General features: G+C 41.8%; 2 protein-coding genes across 5 annotated transcripts; one reads left to right on the forward strand and one right to left on the reverse strand.

Annotated features, from left to right (window-relative positions):
- The first annotated feature begins 82 nt into the window (after window positions 1–82).
- LOC106808596 (casein kinase II subunit alpha) lies at window positions 83–22,072 on the forward strand. Of its 4 annotated transcripts, none has more exons than XM_014811374.1 (14): window positions 83–145; window positions 262–403; window positions 3,951–4,100; window positions 4,847–4,958; window positions 8,395–8,496; window positions 12,472–12,522; window positions 13,498–13,557; window positions 13,811–13,894; window positions 14,319–14,429; window positions 14,880–14,981; window positions 17,755–17,855; window positions 18,081–18,229; window positions 18,438–18,506; window positions 19,194–22,072. In XM_014811374.1, exons 3-14 carry the CDS (start codon window positions 4,006–4,008, stop codon window positions 19,301–19,303), a joined length of 1,146 nt encoding a protein of 381 aa, XP_014666860.1. In that variant the 5' UTR covers window positions 83–145; window positions 262–403; window positions 3,951–4,005; the 3' UTR covers window positions 19,304–22,072. The 4 variants fall into 4 exon arrangements, with proteins under 4 accessions (XP_014666860.1, XP_014666877.1, XP_014666869.1 ...); XM_014811391.1 differs by having other exon boundaries at window positions 267–403; XM_014811383.1 differs by having other exon boundaries at window positions 83–111.
- A 430-nt stretch (window positions 22,073–22,502) lies between these two features.
- On the reverse strand, window positions 22,503–24,211 carry LOC106808180. The gene is made up of 3 exons (XM_014810778.1): window positions 23,878–24,211; window positions 23,135–23,707; window positions 22,503–22,886 (listed from the first exon to the last, which is right to left on the reverse strand). Exons 1-3 carry the CDS (start codon window positions 24,003–24,005, stop codon window positions 22,571–22,573), a joined length of 1,017 nt encoding a protein of 338 aa, XP_014666264.1. The 5' UTR covers window positions 24,006–24,211; the 3' UTR covers window positions 22,503–22,570.
- Window positions 24,212–27,241: the final 3,030 nt, after the last annotated feature.

Below are 27,241 nucleotides of genomic sequence, written 5' to 3' on the forward strand. Positions count from 1 at the left end.
ATAGAGAGGATGTCAATTATTTAGTAAATTTGTTAAATTTGTGATTTTTAGGAAGGGTTCTTGATCAAGCCATCGCTTTCTCAATACCAAGGCATGGCGAAAGATTTCTCTGTATTTCATTACGTGTTACAAAATTCAAAGCATTGTGTGTAATTTCCTGCTTCAGTAATAGTTCATTCATGACATTTTTCTTCAATACAGTACGTTTTTTAGTAACTACTTATTAATATGCTTAAAAATATAATCATGTTTCTGTTCTAGAGCAGAAATTGAAGGACAACTGAATCCATTTATTCGTCGCTTGGCTGTCTAGGTGCCCGCCTAGAACCCAGCCCAACAGTTTGGCATTTATTACTCCTATCTGGCGAGGTACGTCATCACCGTCAGGCCTGATTCTAAGCAGGTAAGAGTATTGAAAGCAAGCTAGACACTTATGTGTTATTGTATGTCATATTTTAGTTATAGAATTTTTGTTTAGTTTTATTGTGAATTTCTTACCCATTTGTTATTGCTACGTATTGTATTGACACTGAGTATTGAGTATTGTGTTGGTGGTGTTGTCGAGTGTCAATCATTGCAGGCTATGTTGGTTGTAAATAGTAAACAACAATATAAGTCGCAATTTTTGATCAGAACAGCAATAATATGTTGACACATACATAGCTCTAGTAACTATAGCTCGCGTACAGTTGCCGCTGGGTTATAGGACCAGCCATTAGGGATGTGCGGGACCAACTTACTCCAGCCAGTCAGCGGGAATTATGTATTTCCGCATGTGGAGGGGTGGGCGGGTTGTGTTGGTTGTGGACAAAAACGTTGTTGTCAAGCAGGGAATAAAATACACGGGAGCGACGAGCGATTTCGTTCTGGTAAGCTCTAAAAGTCTAAAATCGCTCTGGTAAGAACAATAACGGGAGCGATCGCCCGAGAGAAAATCGCTCCTGTGGCCTGATAAATTGAAATGTACACAAGTAGGCCCTACATACGTACAGCGAGCGCTACATATACACCAGGATTTTATGAGATAAAAGGTTATCTCATTAACTCTGATATACACCGTGCTGGGTTTACACTGCCGATTATATGCAGTCAAGTTGGCGTTTTTCTTTTTTGACCCGTAGCGCGCGCGGGGCGATGTGGATATGCATTTTTGCATGTATTACATGCTGCCAGCGTGGCGCCTAAAGCAAAAATGTGTTCTCCCCTTAGGGTGGAGGGACACACTCCTGATTGCTGTTGTCTGATTGGCCACTTGGCAAAAAACCGTCCAACCCGCCTGCTCCGAGTTAGGGAAATTAGAACATGTTCTAATCTTCCGACTCACTGCTATCGATCGGCTGGACGTGCGACTTTTGCGTTTACACTGGGCCATAATAAAAATAGTGTTTGTTTGCCCTCACCCGACCGACCCGCCAAAAAAAGGCCGACTCAAAAATTTTTATTGATCTTTCCCATTCTTTTTTTTATACAAATTTTATCACTGTACATTATATAAATCTGTAGGCAATACATTATATGTACCAAGCAAAACAAACATTCAACATAAAAGGTATCTCCACACAAGCACACCCGAGCATGTAGACACCATGCTGAATTTGTAAAAAAAAAACTTTAAAAAGCCTACCTACCTACCCAAACTTTTCAGCCTGGGTCGGGTGAGGGCAAACAAAGATTTTTTTAATTGTGACCCTGGCGATTGTCAGTTGCCAAACTGCCAAGTTCGTACAATTTGGCAACTCAAAATCGTCAGTGTAAACCCAGCTTATGTATCCGCTGCAGCTGGCGCTGGCTAGATCAACCCGCTGATGCATAATAAAATACAATTGATAATAAAAGTTATACAACAGAGTGTAAAACTAGAAACTGTTGACACTTTCATTCATATTTAAATTTAACTTGACAATAATACCAGCTGAATCCAGCTCTTGCCTTGTATTAATCTGCAATATGATGTGGTGACAATTGCATTCATACATTGTCTGTTGAAACTATGAATGATAGTCAATGATAAATTATATGCTGACAGATGTGATGTGATGTCACAGACTCACATGCACACATCTCTGTGAGACTGTGACAAATTAACCGTGTACTTTCTTATTTTGAGACTGAAAAAAGAAGCAAACAACTGCACAGTGGTATTTTTATATAAAAAAACATTTATTTGCATCCAAACGAAAAGATAACGTGGTTCATACCGTATGTTTATTACAGAGTAACAAAACAATAAGCAATCTAGAAGTAGTGACTGTAGTGAAGCATCTGTACATGTAGAGAGAGAAGAGTGAGAACTGAGAAGGGGAGTGGTGGACAGAATGGTAGTATGGTACTATGATAGAACTTAGAAGATCTATGGGCGAGGTCAGAGGTATCGGAGCCTCGGAGGCGGCATTGTAAATGCGAATCGATTTAAAGGATGTTTGGATCATGAGTTACAAGTGTGATTACTGATATGTAGTAATGTAAATATAATTATAGGTACATGTATTAAACAGAAAATTTGACACACTCATGGAATTAATAATACATACAATTACATTGATGTCCCCATCCCACAAATAAATAAGAGTACATTATATATATTGATTATATTACGTATTTTTCAAAAATTTGACACTATGAAAATGGCTCTGGATACATAAAAAATGGCTCTGGAGCTTCAAAAAATGGCTCTGGTAAATTTTTGACAAGTCAGAAAAATGGCTCTGGTGAAAAAAAAGTATTTTTTACCCTGTTGTCAATTAACAAATTAATAATAGTAATTTGTTTATCTTTCATGACAAAACTAATATTACAATCTTTTTTGATCGCTTAATTTGTTACTTGACAACAACAATGTTTTTGTCGACAACCAACCCAACCCGACCACCCCTCGGCTCCACGTGCGGAAATACATAGTTCCCGCTCACTGGCGCTGCTGCAGCGCCGCCAAAAATGGCCATTTGAATTTCGCAAATTGAATGTTTGTTTACCAGAAATATCGCAAGTAGACCATTGCAACGATAGTTAAAGGTTAAATTTTAGTAGCTAATATAACTTGAGACATATTCATTTCGGATAAGAGGCATTAATTGCCTACCACAGACGTTTTATAGTCGCGAATAAGCGTGAGTAAGTTGGTCCCGCGCATCCCTAATGGCTGGTCCTATAGCCCAGCGGCAACTGTACGCGGGCAGTAGTTACTAGAGCTAGCACATACATTACTTGTACTAAACTTTTGTAGCACTCGTTATAATTAGACGAACTTTGATTATTTGGATGAACTTGATCTGAATCAGGAATTAAATAGATTATAGGGAATTTTTTTGTAAAACTAAGTGGTGGTGATTCTTTCTGCATGGTTTTTATTGCTACCACTTAATAAATGCAAAGGACATTTTAAAATGGTTCTTTTAGTTTCACAATGGAATCGTTAAGTAAGTTGTTGCTAATACATGTAGTAAATCAGTGTTAATATATAGAATATATGCTGTTGTATATATTCAATTTCGGCCTGTTCAATTTGCACTATTAGGGTTATAGTGGCTTTAATGTTAGTTTCAGTGAAAAATTATTAATTTTAATTTGTACACTGAGTCATGAGTACACTCTCAAAGTGTGGGCGACACTCTCCACTTTTTAGAATAACAATACAAGCACAACCTAGTACACCAGTAGAATCCTAGATCTGTAAAATTATACATAATTTCTTGAGATTGTAAAAAATTGCTGAGTGATTTTACAGACCTTTAATAATTTAATCTAAATGATACTACTGAATCATTCATATTTTTATTGGTAACAGGTGGTGGAAGTAGAGAATCATATCATTATATAATAGTAGTTTTAACAAGGCTTCATAAAAAAACACAATTGTGACATTTGCACATAGATATTCTGTGCTGCTGAATTGATAATGAGAAAACAAAAATGAAGCCGAAATATAATGAAATTCATTATTTTGCTTCCAGGATAAATCTTCTCTGTAAGCTGGCAGCATCGCGCTTTACCTTGAAGCCAAGAAGCATGCCTCTGCCAAGCCGAGCAAGGATGTACGTGGATGCAAATACGCACCGTCCACGGGAGTACTGGGACTATGAGTCTCATGTAGTGGAGTGGGGGTAAGTGTGGGGTTTAAAAAAACTGTTACCATCTTGTGTTTGTCTTATGAATCGGTGTTATACTTGCCATCATTTATTATAATGTTTACGTACACGACCTATGAACACCGAACCGCAAGTAACGGCATTAAGGAAATTTGCAAACGATTGAGTTCAGACTTAGCATACTACCGGGAAATGTAAATGGAAAAGCAATTTATCTACCATCTTTGATTCCAGTCTATTGCATTGCAATATTGAAAGGGTGCTCAAATTTTCATATCAAGTATCTTCAGTTCTTTAAGAATCGATCATTAATCACATCAGAGTTTAAAATTTAGGGCAGCAGTTCTGCTACCTGCAACGGTCAGTTTGCTTCCTGCTGTTAATGTTGTCAGCAAATACTTGCTTGCCGTTGAAATCTGTTGTTAGTTGTTCAAGGTTGTTGTTTTTCAAATCGCCTTGACGGTTTGACCCCTCGTTATCGTGATCCGTACTTCATTCGATGTGAAACTTGGGTGACTATAGTTCAAATGAATGAATCAAGGGAAACAGTACTAAGATGTCAAAGCTGCTTCCTTACGGACAGAGGCTACAGGACAATACTGTAGAGGTGGAACTGCTGTGGTTTTCTGGTGTTCCTGCCGGGGATGTAAAGTCTGCTGCTTGATTTTTCTCTAGCAGCAAGTTAATTTCTAACCCTGTATTACCACTTCTCTATATAATATCTTGTGAATATAAATAGAAAATGCTTCGTTTGTCTCCAGGAAACAGGAAGACTATCAGTTGGTACGGAAGCTGGGAAGAGGAAAATACAGTGAAGTGTTTGAAGCCATAAATATCACAAATAATGACAAGTGTGTAGTCAAAATCCTGAAGGTAAGAGTAAAGATGTTTATTGTATTTATGCTAAGCTTATGAAATAATTCTAGTAATTATTACGTCCTGTTGTTAGGCATATATGTACACGTGCGTGCGTGTTCGTGTGCGCACACGTGTACATGTAGCGTGCTGTAGTGAACTTGGAAAACCATGTATATAAAGTGTAATTTCATCATTTAAGTAGTGTAGTCTGAAAAAACTCGCATGCAGAGATGCCAACCACTACGATTTATCCGTATTTTATACGAATTTCTATTCCTTTTGCACCGCTACGACCAGTTTGTATCAAACTACGAATTTCACTGTGATCGGAGAAAAAAAAAATTGTCATTTTTTGTCAATTTATTGTCATTTTTGACCCTCAGAATCAAGAAAATTTCGGGGGGGCATACCGGACCCCCCTAGCAAACTCGGGTCAATACGTGACCCTCGAACTACTAATTTGATGGCCAGCAACTACAGATTGCTTCAAATATGTGTTGGCATCTCTGCACATGCTACCTTACTAATAATCTGGGGCCCGTTCTCAGAGTAAAGTTAAGGCTAATGTTAATTATAAGGTAGCACTTACGACCAATGTTAATGTTACGAGAATAGCATTGACAGAAACGCATCCCAGCTATGAGAAAACTATACGATGAGAGGAACTAATTTGCTGTCACAAGGCTTGTGATTGGATGAGAATCGACCACAAAACTCAAATTCATACACATTTATTGTACATCACAGGAATCTATGCATATTATGATGATTAACCATATATAAATATTATCTGATGAAAAAGCAACATGGTCATGAATTTATTCTGCACTGCAAGACATGATTTTGCACAGCAACTCAAGATGTGAACATCATGACTCCTCAAATTATCCAAAACAAGAGAACACGCCACTTTTATACGTTTGTTTTGGTACACAATCAGTAGATAAATAGTGATTCTGACGTGTTCTCCATGAGAAACATGGTCTTACTAATTAAAATAAAATATAATATCACTATAATTGCATTATTTTGAGCTTGGTCCTAAAATTACGAGAGGGTCTAGGGAAAGTTAACGTAACGTAACGTTACTTAACGTAACGTTAAGAGGGAATTTGCTAGGATTTTGCATTCTCGTAACTTTACGATGTTTCTGTCAACAGTCTAGCAGTCAAAGTTAATGGTAAGACTAATGTTAAGACATTGTTTCTGACAACGGACCCCTGCACTGCAGCCACGTTGCTAATCTAAGACCAATGCGTAAAAATGCTGAAATATGCCAGTGGTTTGTTTCTGAGCATTGCTTGGCAGTCCTTATTCTTGTTGTCATATATTTCTATTGTAGCATGTTATTACTTACTAGTATAAAACTACGGGTAGAGGTGGCATCAGTGAAAATTAGTGCAAGAGCATTGAACACTGATCTTTTCAACTGAACAAGTTCCTCATAGTCTCTGCAAGAACCTTTTGAATATTATTCAATAATCTAGTAGCAACTCGGGTACAACCAACGATCAACGTCAATGTAGCAGATATAAGTTTTTTGCTGGCATAAAAGCCGAGTGACACAGGGTGGGCATGATGATAGCTTATAGTGGGCCTGTGGCCCTGTGGCCACTAAAATTTGTAGCTCACAGCAAAGTTGAAAAACTATTCAAACAGCAAGTAGTTTAATAATTCATATGATAGTGTTCACATTTCATCTTATTTAATTAAAATAACAGGAAAAAAGTAGTGGAAGTAGAGCTGGAAAGTAAGAGGTGCTAGAGTGCAGGCAGTAGAACGTGGGAGTAGTGTGCGGTGGGGTTGGATGAGAAAGGGGTAGCAGCAACTAATTAAATTTGAGTTTTCCCATTTTTCAAACTTGTTGTTGCCTGTCTCCACAATTTCACAGCCCGCTTCCCTTCCCCATGCCTTCATTTGTACTCCACCGGCACCGTACCTTCCTCCCCTATATCTACTGTTTTTTCACCCCACTCAGTTCATCTCCAATGCACCTCTCTCCTTCCTCTACAACTCGTAATTCCTTCACCGCTGTTCATACCACTTTCAATTGTATACTTTTGCCTCTTCCAGTACCTTTCTTTTTGTTTATACCTTCAACACCTTTCTTCTCGTCTTCCTCCACCTCCACCTCTACATCTACCTCCACTTTTGCACCTTCTCCTTTCTTCACGTTTTCATCCTTCCTCCTACATCTTATTGTCTCTGCCACATTCCTCTTCAAATTTCCTCTTTCCGTCTTCACCTCAATTTCCACAGTGTTTTTTCCACTTGTGTTCCGGCTATGTCCTCACTGCAGTTTCATAGCAACATTGATTGTATTTGTATTTGTAACCCAAAAACTTCTCACTAACCCACCACTCAGATACATGTTTTGCCCACTTTCTAGAAGAACTGTTTTTGCTCATATTGTAGCACGCTTTTCGAGCAAGCCACGTAAAAATACACTTCCGTGTTGGTGAAGTAAAGCCAGCAAAAACATGATGTGGTTTTCCTGGGAGAAACATTAAGATGCTGATCATCTTGTAACGTAGCTTGAGCGTGAAACCTTTCAGCACAGTTGTAGCGTGCATGGAAGTAAAGCCGACACCATTGCGACAATTGTGCAAATCACTCACTTGACAGTGCCAAGTTAGTTGACTCACTTCACATTTTTCCAATGGCTGTTGACTTTCGAATTATATTTCTAATTCAAATTTTATTAGTATGCACAGTCTTGGAAATAAGTCTGGAAACCCAGCCATATTGAATTTCGGAAATTTTGATTTCTATGATATAACTGTATAACCTACTATAGTAGCCAGTCCAATGTTACCAGTCCCTGACTAGGGGAGGGGCTGATGTATCTAACACTAGGGCGCCGTGTTTGTGTTAGTATAGAGGCTGCCGTGCATTGACCTGTAACTAAATCTAGCCGAATGTTGCCTTACTGGAAAAATATAGTTGGTTTTGATTATGTTAAAAGAGGTTATGGATATATATATATATATATATATATATATATATATATATATTCGTTGAGCGCAATGCTGATAAGCAACCAATTTTGTAAATTTTTCTAACAACAGCGAGTCGTGTGTAAGGTCACAAGCATGTCAACATACGTGCAAACAACATGGCAAAGTTTGCTGCATATCTTTTCATTGTTTAAAACATGCTCACATGCTTTGTGTCTGATGAATTAGGGATTGCTATACTGAACATGCATCATGTACAGGTTTTATTACATGCTCTGTGTTCACTTTTATTGATGACTGGCAGGTGTGGGTGTAGAATATTAATTTTCAATTACCTTTTCAATCAAGAAGTGACTGTATTTTATCAGTGGCTTCTGGCTTGCAGTAATTGTGCTAAGGTTATAAATGATTTGTGAATTTATATTTGAAGTAAAAAAGTTTGTGAAATATTGAGTGAATATTTTCTTACACAATTTTGGTTAAATATTTTGCAGCCAGTAAAAAAGAAGAAAATTAAGAGAGAAATAAAGATCCTAGAGAACCTGAATGGTGGAACGAATGTTATCACGCTATTAGCTGTAGTAAAGGATCCAGTGGTAAGTGATATATAACCAGTTGATGTGCTCAGTTGAAATCTACTCTTGTATCCAGGTGTCATACGAGTCGTTTCTAATTAAGAATAGTGATTAGTCCTTATTTATGATGACTTATTATAAGTTAATTTGCTTCGAGCTATAAAATGTGTATTTTTGCATCATCATGAAGGAGATTTCGCAGTCGGTGTGATATTACTAGACTTCTGAAAGTCTGTGTGATCATTGATATTTGTGCAATTCTAACAGACTAATGCAAGACAATCTTTTCTTAATAAGCTCATTATTGGATGAAATTAAATTAACTGCTTCGACGAGATGTTTTAGGTTAGGTAGCAATGTAGCCCATATTAGTTTGCAAAGCTTCCTTACCGCGACGCACCAGTGTGACGTGTGTATGCTATGAAGCACTGGATTAGTTGGAAGATTAGTTAAGACTTAGGTCCTATTCGTGCACTATTGTGTTTTGAATGCCGATGTCTTCAAAAGTGCAGTAAGCCATGTTAATGCACTGAGAGCTCTTTGTTGTAGCTGATGTGAGTTGTGTGAGCCCCTGCCCTGTGCACCCACACCCCTCATGCATTTGTATGCCAAATCTCCTAGAGTTTAATTCATGCACGTTATCAAGCCTATTGGTCGTATATTAAACCATTCATTAAAGGCTCACAATACGCATCCAAACGCTAATTTCTCCAGTACTAGACTAGCAAATACTTCGTGTCATGCATAATCACACTACCTTATGACAAAATAAACCCTAGTTGCTCCCATTTCACTGCGCGTTTGCTTAAAACCCACAAGTAAGAGGTGAGAAAACTGGCATTCTGGCGCAAACGACCGGACTGTTTTGGCCAAACAAAATAGCCTCGAAGTGGTGACGCTGACGTCACATGATTTTATCTTTGCTCGCGCCCGCTAGCCGCTGTACCGCAGCACCGCTGCACGGTTGCTTGGGGATTGGGGAAACTGTCAACAACATCGTCGAGAAATTTCAACAACATTGGAGGTATTTTCAAAAATACGCTTTTATAAGACAACGTGCAGTGAAAGGGAGGAACTAGAGTTTATTTTGTCATAATACCCCAGTCACACCAGGGCCCGATCTCACTACGCGCGCTACTACGCTCTTAGAGCGTGGTGAAAACGTGTAGAACGGCAGTGTGGACGTATATGGACGTACTGCGATCGTGATCGTGCGCGGTGCAGTCAGCATGAGCGTGGGGAGCGCTGGCCAAACTTTGAACATGTCCAAAATAATCGTGGTGCGCGCGTGGCGGAAATACAGCGCACTGCGGCCGATTATAGAGACGTGGAAGGCGTAGTACCCACGTAACTCGAGCATAGTACGAACTTATTGGTCGTATCGCAAGCGTGTCGGTGTCGTGGTGATCTGCCTGTCTCACCCCTTCTCAGCCGATGTCAATACGTTTTCATACGTTTTAAATTTGGGGTGCTACGCTGGCCACGCCACCAGTTCAGTGTCCACTATGGATAAGGCAACACTACTCCATCCATGTTTCTCGTAGAAGAACGAACTACTTGATTGCCAAGCCTCATCATGCTGAAGGAGGACGAGGAGGAAATAGAAGACAACAAAGATCTTGCTGGTGGTCGTCCGTGGCTTTCGCGTAGAAAGACGACTTCTTTATGGTCACTATGATCGCCTCATGGCTGAGCTCCGCATGGAAAGATCAAGCATGCCTTCTTCAGCTTCCTGAGGATGCCTCCGGAGATGTTTGATGAAACTGCTTGTCAGAATTGGGCCGAGAATCCAGAAGCAGGACACCCGATACAGAAAAGCATTGAACCAGGACTGAACTGGCAATCACCATAAGGCATCTAGCATCGGGTGATAAATATCCCTCACTTCGTAATGACTTTCAGAGTGGCCCGCAACACCATATCGCTGTTGGTTCCAGAGGTGTGCCAGGCTATTGTAGAAGAACACAAAGAGGAGGTCATTTCGTGTCCTACGATGCCAGAAGAATGGCATGCCATTGCCGAAGATTTCCGGAAAAAATGAATGTGCCCCATGCCTGTTGGGTGGCCATCGACGGAAACATGTGGCCATCAGATGCCCACGGAACTCTGGCTCATTGTATCATACTATAAGGGCTTCTTTGCGTGGTGCTTATGGCTTTGGTGGATGCGGCGCTACAAGTTTTGTGTGGATAGACGTGGGTGGATCGGGTCACAGTCAGACTGCTCAATTCTACAACGAATCGGAATTGAAAGACTTCGTAGAAGATGGATCCATTGGCTTTCCTGATCCAGATCCACTGCCGAACGATGACAGAACATGCCGTACTTTTTCCTGGAGACGATGCTTTTGGACTGAGACATACCTTATGAAGCCATACTCACCACGCGGCAAGACAAGGGAAGAGATGATCACCAACTACTCAGGATCGTCCAGAGGGAGACGGCGTGGTCGAAAATGCATTCGCATACTGGCCCAGAGATGGCAGCTTCTACTCACTACCATGCAGCAACTCCCAAGACAGTGAGCCTCATCATCGAGGCTTGCGTCTGCCTTCATAACCTCATGAAATACGCTACCCAGGCCTTCAGAATGCACAGCTTGACAATGAAGACGAGCAACATTACATGGTGCCAGGACTCTGGAGAGAAACAGCCAAATATGCACGATGTCAATCGAGTGACCGGCCGAACCGTGACGCCGTGGGCGCAAAGAAGCAGAGAGAGTACCTGAAACTGTACTTTAATAGTCCGACAGGATCTGTGCCATGGCAGGACCGTATGATAATGTAAGATAGATGGACCTTTCGTTGAAGGATGGATTTTATGATACATTATGAGACAGATTATTGACTGTAGAGGCTAAATAATAATATGTCTAATAAAAGAATGTAAAATGTATCTTTTAAATAAATCCAAAAAGACACGATTATTGTTAAATCAAGTCCAATAAAGTTATGTTATATTTATGTTAATAAAGTGTAAAATAAAGAATATTGTCATACATATATTTGAAATATATCAAAATACATGTGTGTAATAACAAATGAAATTACTATTTAAAGATAAAAATGTGTTGCACTCATATATGGTAACACATTTTTAATTTGAATATTTATTTAAGTTCACTGTTGATCTAATAATTATCTTTGATGTTAATTTTGACAGCAGCGCAGAATGAATGATGATGTATAGAACGCGGCGCGGCGGTATTTTTATGATCGTTCCAGCGGCAGTCGGCGCGTGATTGGCCGCGCAGTTGAGGCGCGGCGTTGAGCGTTGCTAAGGCACAGTGCAAGCGTCGTTCGATAGCAACACGATCTGATTGGTCGCAATAATGACGCATGTCCGCGCAGTGCAAGCGTGATGCGGGGCGTGGTGTTGAGCGTCGCCGTGGAAAGCTTGTGAGGCCAATGAGATCGGGGTTAAGACGCACGTACGGTCGTAGTATTAGACGTAGTTAGATCGTAGTTAATCGGCGCTGGGCCGCAGCTGGGGCGCGCCAATTGCCACGCTCTCACCACTGCTCACCACGCTCGGCATAATTTTTTTAGGGACGGTGCGATCGTTGATGAGCGTAGCTCTGCGTGTGACTGGGCCTAAGGTAGTGTGGAATTACTGCATGCACGAGTATTTGGCTAGTCTAGTACTGGCAGTAAATTAGCGTTTGGATGCGCATTGTGAGCCTTTAATTTCTTATTGCTGTACACAAAGCTTCGCTAAAGATGAATGTACATGCTGTGGCTTTCATAGATTTGTTGGTGGTGACGAATGTTAGTAATTACACATCCCTATTTATGGAATTTTATTGATTTTTGTTCGTTTCCTGGCAAAATGAAAGATGTACTTACAGTAGCTTTAAGAAGATGCTCAAACATGACTTTTGTGGCTATTGTTTCTATGCAGTAAAAGACGTGTGCCTTTATTATGCATGATGTGTTGTGTAAATGATTTGCATTTATTAGTCCTGTCTAATTCATGATATGATACTCTTTGCAGTCCAGAACACCAGCTCTAATATTTGAGCATGTCAACAATACAGATTTCAAGGTAAGACAATAAAGCTCTGTTTTCAGTATCGACTTTTAGTCAAATGGTTGGCAGGTTAATTTTTGACAAATGGTTAATCAATTGTGTCAACATAAAGGTAGCTGAATAAAGTTGGTTAACTAGACGACTTGGATGAGTGCAGGAAGTAGAACATGATCTAATTTGTTATCTTTTTATTAAACCAAACGACTTAATTAAGTTTTATTAACTTTTGGCCATTTAGCCAATCAGAATACAACACACAAACAAGAGGTGTGTTTTCTGGCCATGGTTTCTGTGCCAGCTTGATCTGTATATGCATAAATTTGGCACTGGGGGAAACAGTTGACCTTGAAATGCAGAGAATATATAAACAAATCATGGGAAGTGGAACATAGAAGTCATCGGGTTGATAGTGTAATCCCACCTTAACTGTCAAACTTCGAAAATCTCTACCAAGTTACTATTTATCTATCCTATCTATACTGATCACCATATCAATATATTGTGAGTAGCTGTGATAATCACTAGGTCACATGTTATTGAGAGCTAATAATACCTATCAGGTATTATTAGCTTTTGATGTTGTCTTGCTAAGGCTTATAAATTACAGTGACTTGTTGGTTTTTAGCAGAAAAATTAAGCAGCAATTCAAAATGCATTTCAATACTTATTTGATAGTTGGTTAGGTTCAAGATGTGTGAAAAACGTCGAACTCCTTTCATTCTTCATTTTTCCTTGGTCAAAAATTATATATTTGTGTGTGATCTGTGTTAGAATTTCTTGAAAGGAACAGAAAAATTGGGAGCGCAATATGGTAGTATGACCATTCAAGACAAACAGGAACACTGTCATTAGCTTGATTTAATTTCATACCTGATAGATAATTTTGGGGTACCAATTAAGGTGCATTTCTTACTTTAATTGATCAATTTATTAATGTGGCTATTGTGTTGTATGCAACTGTTGGTTCACAAAAATGGCCTTTTTTTGCAGCAACTCTATCAGACATTAACAGACTACGATATCAGATTCTATCTCTATGAACTTCTGAAGGTAAAGCAGTGAAGCTTGGTGGTATCACCATGTAATAATTGTTTAAACTATGTTTCTCTGACATTCAAATAATTTTATATAGGATTTTCATATTTATATTGGTTTTACTAAGCAATTCATTTAATGCAAAATGATTTTCCTGCATACTGCCTTATTCGTATACTTCTAGGAAGTTTACATCGTACCATATTCTCTGTAACCGAAATAGCGTCTCATGTTGTAATTGCCATTGAATATTTTATATTTTTAATAGGCTCTGGATTTCTGTCACAGCATGGGTATCATGCACAGAGATGTAAAACCACACAACGTCATGATTGACCACGAAAACAAAAAGGCAAGAATCATTCACTGACACTTAATAGTAGTGTTGGCATTCGGTCGCAATTTTATTATCGATCATCGATTGCATAAACTGGTTGGAAACACTGCAGAATCAGCCAAGATTTTCCTTTTGCTTTCAATTAACTTGGCTAAGTTTCTCTGAAAAAATTACCTTAATGCAGAATATTTTAAAAATACACATATTTTGGGATAAACACATATATGGATTGAACAATAACTTATGCAGCTAGAGGTTACGCCAGCAAAGCGGCACATTGTGCACATCGTTGGTGCAGTTGATGATATTGAATTGTGTGCGTGCGTGATTGTGTATGTATGCGTACATGCAACCACACATTGATTGCTTAAGTTGTACGATGCCATACAAATTATAGGAGTGGTAGCTGGACTCTATAATCTTGTTTATCTATTAACAGTTGAGACTCATTGACTGGGGACTGGCAGAATTCTATCATCCTGGCCAGGAGTATAATGTGCGCGTTGCGTCGCGGTATTTTAAGGGACCAGAGCTCCTCGTTGACTATCAGGTGAGTGGTTTGTACGTGGTCATGAGCACGTCGATGATATTTGGGACATCAGGTAGTGATTTGTAATGGAGGACACTTTGGAGATGATGTACCTTCAATAAAGAATTGCCAGTGGAATTTTTAACGCGGACTTTGGCCAGGCCAACACGTTTTTTTGGTTATTTCTGATTGGGGGAATGCCTGCTGAAATCTTATTAGTTCATGAAGTAGAGTGACTGCCTCCTAGTGTAATGCTGAATACCTCATTATTCAGCCAATTTGAACTCTCTCTGTGTTTCGAGTAGCAATATTGTTGGCGCATGGTTGGGACACTGAGGGTGATATTGTTAGGCCTTGTTTGTGTTACATGAGGCCTAATTATTAGGTCCTGCTCGTGTTACATAAGACGAGGTTTTTGGATCATGTTTTGGTTTTACGTGGTAGTAAGCCTGTCTGCTTTGGCCTTTACAGCAGTACGACTACTCACTTGACATGTGGAGTTTGGGTTGTATGCTGGCCAGCATGATCTTTAGGAAAGAACCCTTTTTCCATGGACATGACAATTATGACCAGGTGAGGAAATATACCCATCAAATCGAAATCAGTGTTTAAACATATAGTGTAACTCGAGATTTATGTTGACTATTATTATAAGAGATACATGACCCTAGGTTCTTTTACATATTTTCAGGTGAAATCGGTTTAAATTACACTACATAAAAAATTTCATTGTTCAATATTCATTAGAAATGTTTTTTTTAAATGTTTTAAAACTAACTTCTGTATCGCTGCTTGCAACGACGGTGGTGCAACTACTAGCCCATCTACTTTCAAAGTTGTGCATCGCAATCTTTCGGCTGCAGGCTACAGACCGAGGGTGTTTCTTATTTATTAGTTTAAGAGGAGAGGGATTGCAATATCTTATAAACAAGTTTAGATTCAGTTATAATATGGACGAATTTGTCCTAAAATAAAAATGGTTATATTAAATAGCAGTTAGGTATAAATATAATTGCACTTTCTTGATTAGCCCTCGGTCTGTAACGTGCAAAATAAATCGGTAAAAGCGCAACTTCGTCAGGGTGGCGCAGGGTGTCATGTCAGCAGCCAAAGATAACGATTTCGAAACTCACTGTTGTTTTATGACAAATGTAAATGCATGATTATAGAAATTTGTAGGTATATACTATTAGTTATACATTTGCTATCGTAACATACCCTAAAATTCTACGGTGTAGTGTGTCCCTTAAAGCCGAGGGCAAGTAAAGGATGTACATTTGATGGTTTTGCAATGCAGACTTGACTGGGCCATGGGCTGCCCTCTTGTGGGCAAAATTGCCAAATTTGCAGTGATTCTACCAATACTACATGGACCACGAGTACGTTAATTTGGGAGGGGTGTGACTTGCCTTGCTCGAAACACGAAAATTCAACCTTTCCATCCTTAGTTTACATATGATTTATTATGTGTATCTAGTTATATATTACATCAAGACACGTGTTGACCATCCAAGTTGCACTCGCACTTTACTGTGTATCTGTACCTCTTTTTATTATGGACATACAGCTAAGTTGGATGCTCGATACGGTTTTTGATGTAATTTTTATGTTTCAGGCAAGTCGTACTCATATTTATTTCATATACTTGTGTTACTATCTTACGTGTATATACAGGGCTTTGATTTCCAGAGGTTGGGTACTAGTATATACTATATACTACCGGGCGCGAGATTAGCACCGGCCCACCGGCATATGTCGGCAAATTATTTGGAGGGCCGGTAACATTGGCAAAATACCGGCCTTCCGAGCCGGTGGTTTCAGCCGTGCTAGCGAGTACCTACATTTTTAGCTCACTTTGACATCGTCAAGATGAGCTATTGCCATGGGGCGTCGTCCATCGTACGTCCGTACGTCCGTCTGTCCGTCAACATTTGGCTACGGTCAACGATAACTTGAGAACCGTTTGACCCACATGTTTCAAATTGCATAAGTTGTTACTCCTATGGGAGAGGTATGAACGTCCTATTTTGGGGCACGCCAGTTGACCTACTTTTGAGCCACGCCCACTTTTTGGCAAAATGGAAATGGCCATAAGTCAGTTCAGGACCAGGTTCAACGGATTTTGCTCATTTTTGGTATATATGTGAATGAATAATGACTGGCCCCAAAACATATCACAGGGGTTTTGACATTTTTTTTCAATTATGCAAATTAGGTAGATTTTGGCAATTTCACTATGCATTTCAGTGGCTGCCTACGGTCAACGATAACTCAAGAACCGTTTGACCCACATGTTTCAAATTGCATACAGTTGTTACTCCTATGGGAGAGATCTGGACGTCCTATTTTAGAGCACGCCAGTCGACCTTCTTTCGAGCCACGCCCACTTTTTGACAAAAATGGAAATGGCCATCCACCCTACCTACCTAATCATACCTACGTGTAATATTGTGTTTTAGATTCTTCGTTACAGTAATTTGACTGGAATATTTTATTACTTTTATTTGCACGATAATCAAAAACCAAAATGGCGATCATTTAGGCGTAGCGCCATCTCTCGCCCAGACTTTCAGATCTGAAACATTTATTTTCGCATCAAAACTAACCCTGAAACAAAACAGTAAAATTTCTATTAGTATAAAACGGGGAATAAGGACATTTGATCACATTTTGGTCAGTCATAAAGATAAATGAAACACTTTCCAAATTTTAAATATCATCTCCCTCTTCTATCATACCCAAGGTGAGCTATAGTGTCATTGACACTTTCATTATTTATAGCATTAATGAGCAAATAGCCTATATTACTGTTTTACCTGAAGGATATCACACCATAGTTTAACAAAAATTTTGAGGGCTTGGAAATTATGGTGGGGGCTGGTAAAAAATTGCTGTTACCAGCCCTGTGGACCGGTGCAAAAAAATCTGAATTTCGTGCCGTGCTGTGGGCCTGTACTACTATATAAATTTGTGACTTCACGAACCAAAAAATCAGCTTCCTATCAAACACATCCATGCTTCTCACGTCATGTGCCTGTTTATAGTTTATTTTTGTTGCATACATAATTATAATATATTCTCTAGTTATTATTACACACACGCACGCATACGCACACACGTTTATATATACAGCACTACAATGGGCCCTGTGAATTTACCTGCTTTTTGGTAATGAATCCGTATACTTGTAGATTTAACATTGGGTGATCATGAGAAATCTGAGAGCTATCCGTAGCACAGGATACCCCTCGATTTCCGGATTTGCGCTGAAATTCGAGCCTCGCATGTATATATCTGTCTGTATCCGGCGGCACGTAACGTTTGATGGCATTCCATTGCTTTGCAGCTCGTTCGCATAGCAAAAGTTCTCGGCACGGAGGAGTTGTACGAGTACATAGACAAATACCAGATCGAGTTGGATCCTAGGTTCAATGACATCCTCGGCAGGTGCGGATCGTCGTTACTCCTACGGCTTAAGTATTACGTATTACAGTAGGCTCGCATTATAGTGAGTGATGTTGAGACAATAAGATGCTATGTAGTGATAAATCACTGTGAGACGAATCGACATCGTATAGCTATGGGTGCTCGCTGCCCCGTGTTGGTTCGCTAGAGAGATTACGCTATGCTGTAATGAGTGTAACGAATGTAAGGATGCGTTTTAATGTGCAGACACTCGAGGAAAAGATGGGAGCGGTTTGTGCACAGTGAGAATCAGCACCTCGTGAGCCCCGAGGCTCTCGACTTCTTGGACAAGCTACTACGCTACGATCACCAAGAGCGCCTCACGGCTAGAGAATCCATGGAGCACCCATATTTTTGTGAGTGGCTGTAAACTTTCAGTTCATCAAGATGACTGTATGGAATCTGTTACGACGGGGTTGCATCAGGCGTTAATTGCTTGCAGCTTTCACCTTCGAGTGAATAATTCACGTATGGCTGCTGCTGTGTGTGTATTAGGACCACCTCAGACATTTACTTTTAGCCTCGTCGCTGTTGATTTTCAATACGCTTCTCTTCTCATTGCAGACCCGATAGTAAAGGATCAAGGACGCATGTCCGGCCACAGCTCACCCACATCTATGTCCAGCTCTGTAGGTGAGTAACGCAGCAGTAACATTGTATCCGATTACCAATGTTTTATTTGAAGCAGGAATATATCACAGATACAGTCTGTACAATGTGAACACAGGAAAATCGTGCTCCTGTTAAGGTAAAATTCTGTTTAATAAATGTAAATAGAAATCAAGCTATTATTTTTATAAGCCTGCTTAAACTTATTCATGTTATTATAACCTTAAACTTAGAATTATTTTAAACTGTATAGCTCAATGGCATTGAGTGGTAAGCTCATCGAACCCATATGGAATAGTGTACTGGATCTGCTTAGGTAGTCGAGAAATATTGAATTCTATAGGCAGGTCTGATTTTAGTGAGGAAAGAAGAATTGTACAGCAATATACAGAAAATTGCTTTGTAGATTTACTTTTTAAACTGATCTTATTTTACTTAAGCTAGAAAATTGTTATCTTCTCTTTGTTGTATTATAGATCAATCTTGTTTCAACCTAGGTGTGAATTCTGGGGCAAACATCGAGATGTTATGAATGAAGTCTATGAAACAGCAGTTGTGAAGTGTGTTGTTACTCAGGATTAGGCGCCCGCTGAATGCTTTGGAAAGCCGTGTTCGGACAGGTTTAGAAATTTAGCGCTTGCACAATGGGAAAATCGCGTTTGCAATCCTCCATGCTATCTGCCGCCATTAGTGGATTGTGCTACTTTGCAGGAGCTCCAGGCATGCCCGTCGGGGCGGTGGGCATGGTCTCCGGCTCGCCAATCATGACCAGCGGTGTCGGCGGCATGCAGAATCCGGGCACCGCGCAGGCGCAGTCGTAACCACAATACTCCTGGAACCTCCACCTCCACCACCACCACCGTTACGATGACAGCGGCCACCACCAGCAGCTGCTACCTCGCCCTCGAAGACTGTGTACATCACCGTTCGATGAGACGGCGGGCCCGTCGAGGGAATGCGGAACGAGACTTGCGGATTCACGTGGCGGTTTTCGTAACCGAACGCGTATTGGTTTTTCGCTTTGGTTGGACGCTCTCAGGAATGTTCCTGTACTGTACGCGGTGTCGCGTCCGGATGCGGCTAGTGTGGCGGGAATGCTCCTGGTCCGTACCTGCGTTGCCCACGCTGCATCCATCATTGCGTAACGTTTACAGGATCCATCCAGCATCGTTCGTGCTCAGTTCCCGCGTGTTTAAGGACGTCCTTCGATCCGTGTCCGCCGCTGCAGGATTTTGTCTGAATTTTACACGCAGCGGAATTTTCCCGTCTCCCCTGTGGACCCGCCCTAGTCTCGGTTGAAGCCTTCAGCCACGAGGGCGTTGCACTGTTGGTTGCGCGGTGGTAACGCCTGCAGAATGCTGCAGAGCAGTGGTGAGAAGTGAGGTTGACGAGCTGCGGTTTCTAGCGTCGAGGGGGCATCGGTCGATGGATGTTAAGAACCGGCACCCTCCCGTCTCCTCTACAAACGCGCGCATCGCGTAAAAGTTTTTAGTACGGCACGGTGTATTTAAGTTGTGCGTCACGTGCTCCCAGGCAACTGTCTAACGCGGATTTAGCAATGATCTATATTTGAAATGTGCTGTATATAAAGCAGTGGTGAACGCTTTCGCTGCTGCTGCCGCTGCTGTTGATGCTGCCAGAATAGTTCGGTGTAAGCTTTGTAGGCATTTTGTATAAATTCGTGACAATTCGACTGCAGCAAATTTAGAAATCTTACCTGGTGATTTTTGTATTGATTCGCAGCACCCCCTGTTTTCCGTTCTTGTGCAGCTTGGTGACGACACGGGGTTATTCATTGTGTAGCGTCGTCTATTGGGCGCGAAGTGCGTGCAAGCCGGCTTCGGCAGAGAGAAACCCTCTTTCTACGGTCAATTAGTTGTAGTTGGGGAAAATACAGGTATCTGTTATTTTGTTATTTTTAAATGAATGCCGTTTCATTGCAGATGTATAGAATGTTTGCGAACATTGAGAGGAGCCCAGTCGATGTTCCCAAGTCCGTTCGATAGATGTATACCACACACCTTGTCTATATTTTTTTCGATTTCAGAGAGAATCAACTTTCGGGTGCAACTGCCATCGCTTTAGCGTGGTGACCTGTAAAAAATGATTACCCGTCGTGTATATTATCAAGCTCGTATCATAACATGAATAGTGGAGATCGGAGAGAACATGTCCGCGTGCATTATTTGTGCGCGCGCCGCAGCTACGTCGAAAACACTGTCGTCTCGAGCGCACTTATCCGTTTCAGCGCATCGAAAGTTCCCTCTGGAGAATCAAAATGGGCAATGGCCGTGCGTTTTTGCTCCTGCGTGCGACTGTCTGACTGTGTGTGTGCACCGAGATGCCCCTTTCATTCGCATAAAGCACACGGCCGCGCTTTCTCGATGGCAGTGGCGCGTCAATGTCGGCTCTTTATTGTGGAAATTCCAGGCGGGCGTGACTATCGCCCGATCCCGTATAGCCAGCCGCATGCGTGACGAAAAGCCCTCGCGTTTATTTTCACCGGGTGCCCGGCTAAAGGGCCGGCCTCTCGAGAGCTCCCTATCTTGCTATCGTGCTTTGTCGGGGGCAGTTCTGAGTGTGTGTCTGTTCGCAAAAACGCGTGCGGTCATATATATATATATATATCTAATGACAAATTGTCATTATTGACAATTTGTACAAAATGACAAAATCATCATTTTGTCAATCATTTTGTCATTATTGACAAAATGACAATTTGTCAGTATTAACCCCTGATATACATACATGCCCGCGCCGGTTGTCCGCGGCAGTGTTAGACCAGCACCACCCCCGGCAGCAGCACCACTGCCACGCGAGCAGGTCAGATGCCTAGCGATCTGGGTATTTCAATATTAAAATGGCGAAGGTGCTTTTCTCTTGGCGCGACCGCCGCGATTTCCACGGTGGTCGAGAAGTTCGATCCCGATTGTCCACTGAGTCGGCTCTCCCCCATCCTCTCCCCCCGCCAGACCTGCCCAGTTTTATGTTCCTCTTTTGGTGTAGTTTGTATCTTCGACCGTGAAACTACGACGGTAATGTGTGTGTCGAGTGTCGGTGTGAGTGCCACGGAAAGCGCTATAGTGTGCGCGTTCATGTGGTTGTACGTCTACGTTTTCCTCCCCCTGCAGCAACCTTCCGAAGGAGCTTCAGCCGATTCGCGCGCGGGAATCGCCGTGGAATCGCGTCGCCTGTACTTCGTTCACCGTGCAAACAACGTACGCTGGCACCTTCCGACGGGCTGCAATCCGTAGCAGACGAGAAGGTTAGGGCTACGTGTATGAAAAATAAAACCATTATTCGTTGAGTCCGTTTATGCCGAGTTGTATACTGGCCATGGTAATCTCTGCTTTCATCAGACGTGACTGGCAACGCTTGCCACGATAGGCAGGCAGGCAGGCAGGCAGGCAGGCAGGCAGGCAGCCAAGTGCAGCGCGGAGCTGCCGAAGAGCGAACGAACGGAAATGTAAACAAAATTATTATTGTTTCTCTTTTAGTATAAATAGTCAATTACAGTTAACGTTTATTTCTCATGAGCTGATGATTATTGTCATTCTCACTATCATTAAATGATTACAGTGGCATAAATACTTAACTGTTGGGCTTTTTCTTACTCCGTGTCGAATCAACAACCCGCTGCACATTCTTTAGAAGCTTTACAGGTGAAATGTTTAGATGAGAAGTGCCGATCTTTCTCCTTGCTAATTTAATCGTGCAAGATTCGAACAATTTGACAACTTCCAAACAGAATTAACAAACATTATCTTTTAGTGAAGAGGGCTGTCTATATAGGGCAGTAGCGTTGCGTGATTGCTGCGGTGGAGTGAGGGTGGGTGGGTGCTGCGGTGGAGTGAGGGTGCGTGAGTGCTGCGGTGGAAGGAGGGTGGGTGAGTGCTGCGGTGGAGTGAGGGTGGGTGAGTGAGTGCTGCGGTGGAGTGAGGGTGGGTGGGTGCTGCGGTGGAGTGAGGGTGGGTGAGTGCTGCGGTGGAGTGAGGGTGGGTGATTGCTGCGGTGGAGTGAGGGTGGGTGGGTGCTGCGGTGGAGTGAGGGTGGGATGGGCATTATGGTGGGGTATGGGTGGGTGAGCACTATGGTTCGCTATCGAACACAGCAGCAGCGACATCTGGTATCGCCGAGTGAGGATGGATTCCCACGAGCATCCCGGCATCCTCACACATCTTCTCCAGCCTCTCGACATTGTTGTCTGACAGCCGCAGGTACGTGCAGTCCAGCAGCTCCTTTGGATTGATGCCATCCGCCCACGGCCCTGGCGATTGCTCTTTCAGTCGCTGCAGGATAGCCGTCAACGTGGTCAGCTGCGCTTGAACTTTGGCCCGGAAGTCGGCGTCGTTGCCGATTAGCGGGAGCTTCCGATTGCTGGCCGGCCCAGCGACGAGTCGCCTACTGTGAGATAATAAATGTTAGAGGCTGAGCAAAACTGACAGTGATATTTTATCCGATGCTGTTCATTATTTTTGCGTAATTGTGTGTGGCGGGGTGGAGTGTGGTGTACGTGCGTGTGTGTATGCGTATTTGTGCAACGTAACCTTAGATTACATACGGGCCAAATTTTCGCCAGGGATCGAGCTAGTGCGCAAATACTAATTAGTGCGAAATCGCTACACTTTCCGATAAATCTGTAATCTACTCACTTTATTTCGCTGATTATGTCATAGATCTCCTGCAGTGATTGTGCGTCAGGTCCTGGCCGCCTGCCGCCTGTCACAGATCCGCGCTTACTCGTGCACCCTCGCTTATCTCTCGCCGTTGCGTGCTTGCTTATTGATCCTCGCCTGCTCATCGAGCCTAACGACCCTCTCCTTTCTCCGCCCCCGAAAATTTGTTTTGATGTCAATGACCCTCTTCTGTCCGTGGAAAGAAATGAACCGCTTCTCTCCGCGGCTAGGGAGGGTGGCTGCGATTGCAGCGAACCTTTTCTGTCCGTGGGCAGGAATGAACCTCTTCTCTCACCGTCTAGCGAGGGTGACTGCAATGGCAGTGAACCTCTCTTGCCCGTTGAAGGAAATGGTACTTTCATCTCCCCGTTGATTGAAGGTTTGCTAGATATGAATAACGCTGTCTTGTAGATGGATGCGAGCGACCCATTTCTCTCCCCGTTAACCGAAGGTAGCCTTGATGTCAATGATCCTCTTCTATCTCTGGAAGAGGGCGAATCCTTTTTTTCCCAGTTTACTGAAGGTCGCAGGGATAGCAGTGACCCTCTCCTGTCCAATCAGAGCAAAGAATTACGCGCCACGTTGTCATGCAATAGGCGTTTCCCCTGTTTCTATACATCTACTCACGATTTAATAATACTACTATGCTTACATACGTATTTATTTTAATATTCTATGTAGTAATATTATAGGCTACGCGAACTACGTTGCCACATTACCCATCTTGCGTTGACAGAATGCGTGGAAAAACGAGTCCAGAACCATGTGACGTCAGACTGCCATTGCTCTGTGGTGATTGAAGTCCCGTATGCTTTGCAACTATGCTGTTTAAGCGCTTCACTAACATGCTGTCGCTCTTGTCCAGATGTTCACTCGTACTGTGTTTCTTAACCACGTCTCTGGTCAGAGGCTTGGTCGTAGGAGTTGCAACTAATTAAAAGTTAAGGTAATCATCTAATTACACGTGTTTGCGTGTTCAAAGACGTCACGGCGAAATGTAATAATTAAGAATTTTATATTTAAATCTAGAAAACCAGCCATACATGAATAGCTCTGCATCGTACTGGCCACACGAGTGCTTACAAGTTCCATATATACGTAAAAAAACTGCCTGACGCGAATATATTTAAAACGAACACGCGAAGGTTACTTTAAAATTAAATGTCGCTCATCCCGAGTACTTATAAGTACTCGGGATGAGCGACATTTAATTTCAAAGTAACCTTCGCCGTTTTCGTAAATAAATTAAAAATTAAAAATTAAATAAAATTAAATAAATAGAGTACACGTTACTCATCTCTAGTACTTATAGAGTACGCGCTTCTCATCTCTAGTACTTATAGAGTACATGCTACTCATCCCAAGTAATTAGTTGCGTAGTGTGCACCGAGTCATCATTTTCGTTATTGGTTCGCATTACGCGCCGGAAGATGCTGGATTAAGCATAGCAGACGAACAAACAGGCTCTCGAATCGTTCTTGCCGTGATGCTGCTTGCTTCTGTCTGTAGTCATGGTGACGAGAGACTTGCAGAGATTTCTGTAGCTGGCCACGTTAAAATCGGGTTGTATGTAACCCATGCCCTCTTTCGACGCCGTAGATCTTTGTATCAATAAAACATCGCATGTTATTATTTACACTCATACAAACTCTGGTAACACGTTCAAAAACGCATCGTTCAACTCTTTCACTGTAGTTGGTTCACTTCATCGTTCAACTCTTTCACTCCAACTTCCACAAAAACGTATGGATGAGACAAGTTGGGGATTTGCTAAAATGTAAAATATATTTAGAATGAATGCTCTTATAATCATTTGATCGTTTTGTTTAGTAAAAAACGTGAACGCTCTCCCTCTTTTTCGCGTAACGATCCATCGCTCACGTTTGCGCCTTTACGTTCTCTCGCACTTTCTCTTCATTTCATTTTCTGAAAATATATTATACTTACTCATAGTCACATGGACGATCTGTCATGCATTTTACTTGCATGCTTGCACACGTTTATGGAAAAATTCCTGGGTGAAGTTGTCTCCTATGGGTTACACAACCCGGAATTTATTGCAATTCACATTTCCCAGTTCCTTATCTGTCATCGCGATTATCACTAATGATGACATCATCATAATATGACCAGTCCCAGCGTTCACATGGTAAAGTAAGCGTCATAACCGTGATGACGTCATTAACAATAAAAACAATTATAAGTAACAATGACACTGCCGCGTCCGTGACCCACTGCTCTTGCACACTGCCACTCTAGTTCTGTTACCTGTGCCTGATTACCATGTGCTATACAAAATTATGACCAGTGCCCTCATTCATTGATATATAATTATTATTATTTAAATCTTACTATAAATTGGGGTTTTTCTGTGTGTGTGTGTGTGTGTGTGTGTGTAGTGTAGTGTCGGCTATACGTTTCCGCCACAGCTCAAAGGATCTTTCAATTGGTACGAATCACGATAGCAGCTGGCTGTACAAGGTGCAACTCGAATTCGAGATACCTTAGTGCGAATTAGTTGGCTCTTGGATGCTTTAGCAGCGACGGCCCTTTTTATTATTTTATTGTTGCGTGAATTTTTTAACATAGCTACGAATAACGTATACTGCATGAGATCTGTATGGACTGCGATAGTGCTGAGCATTAAAATTAATAAGATTTACGCGTAAACTACAAAACAGCTTTAGCGATAAACAAATACACAAAAAATACAGCTAAAAGAACAATGGCTTCTATACAAGTAGACTTTAAATCATTTCAACACTCATACGCACTAACACGCACGCGCTGACTCTCTGTATTATCCACACGCTACTTTACACATTAACACGTTGCACACAAACACCCCCACAACACACACACCACAACACCACACACACACACACACACCACAACCACATACAACAATATATATATATAATATATAATATATACGCACGCGGGCGTTTTGGCAGGTGCGAAGAAGAATATAATTATGTGCTGTTCGTATCTGGTTTTGAGTTATTATTATTATTATTAACAATAATACTAAAAGTGCTATTGTATCTTGATGGAGGGAAGGGTGAAATTAAAAATACTCGTTCTGGTGAGAAATCGCTACTGTAAATCTACTCAGATGTGCCACGAGTAAATGCGTAAACTCGTGCATTCTATGTTTTCACAACTTACCGTGGCTGGTCCTCTACCCCTTCCCCCGCTCATACTTTCTTAGCGCTTTAGCTAGGCACTCGCACTAGCTACCCCTCTTCCGGGATGATCCCGGATTTGAAACTGTTATACAGATACGTACGGATGTAACAGAAGCTGTCCCCTTTTATCCGAAGAGCCCTGGCTGATTTCAACAATCTCACGCGAGACTATTGATCGAAACGCCATCACATCTACCTGCAGCATGCAATCCATTCCTGCCTAAATTATAATTGAATTCTGGCGATTCCACCCCGACCACAGCCCTTTGAAACCCCTTAACGATTTCATCTATCCAGATGTATAAAATTATGATTACTTTTATTTCCCATTCGTCTTATCACTTGCCGCGGCGGTGCGCAGAATGAAGAAGGTTGGACATAGCTGGGGAACCACGAGGAGGCTTGCGAAGCACGGACAGAAAATGTAGAGCTATGTCGCTGCTGCCTCAGGCCATAACTGGGAAACATAACTGGGACATAACCTTGAACAGGCTTGCGAAGGACAGATCGGAATGTAAAGCTGACGTTACCGTAATAGGCACCACGGCGGCGTAGAGATTCTGCGTGTATAGAGATTCTCACTAGATATATTCTATATATATATAGAGAGAGAGAAAGAGAGAGAGAGAGAGAGAGAGAGCGCGAGAGAAAAAGAGAGAGAGAGAGAGAGAAAGAGAGAGAGAGAGAGCGAGAGAGAGAGAATGACAGAGGGGGAGAAAGAAGTCAACGAGGTTGCTTAACGGTTTAGCAGGAGTGCGATTGTGTGGTCTAAGTGTTCTACCTGTAAACGGTCTGCCATGCAGGCAGGTGGTGCGTCGTCCACAGTGTACGCCCTGCAGTAACAGTAGCAGCAGCAGCAGCAGCAGCAGCAGCAGCAGCAGCAGCAGCAGCAGCA

The sequence above is a fragment of the Priapulus caudatus genome, unplaced genomic scaffold (genome assembly GCF_000485595.1).
Source record: "Priapulus caudatus unplaced genomic scaffold, Priapulus_caudatus-5.0.1 Scaffold13, whole genome shotgun sequence".
Lineage (NCBI taxonomy): Eukaryota > Metazoa > Priapulida > Priapulimorpha > Priapulimorphida > Priapulidae > Priapulus > Priapulus caudatus.

Bases quoted from the DNA above. Each gene is read 5' to 3' on its own strand.
- LOC106808596 (XM_014811374.1), top strand. From the start codon at position 4,006: ATGCCTCTGCCAAGCCGAGCAAGGATGTACGTGGATGCAAATACGCAC. The intron at 8,497-12,471 runs GTAAGTGATATA...TACTCTTTGCAG, and splicing joins CTGTAGTAAAGGATCCAGTG to TCCAGAACACCAGCTCTAAT. The intron at 14,982-17,754 runs GTGAGGAAATAT...ATTGCTTTGCAG, and splicing joins GACATGACAATTATGACCAG to CTCGTTCGCATAGCAAAAGT.
- LOC106808180 (XM_014810778.1), bottom strand. From the start codon at position 24,005: ATGTTAGTGAAGCGCTTAAACAGCATAGTTGCAAAGCATACGGGACTT. The intron at 23,708-23,877 runs GTAATGTGGCAA...CTGATTGGACAG, and splicing joins ATTCTGTCAACGCAAGATGG to GAGAGGGTCACTGCTATCCC. The intron at 22,887-23,134 runs GTGAGTAGATTA...ATTATCTCACAG, and splicing joins GACATAATCAGCGAAATAAA to TAGGCGACTCGTCGCTGGGC.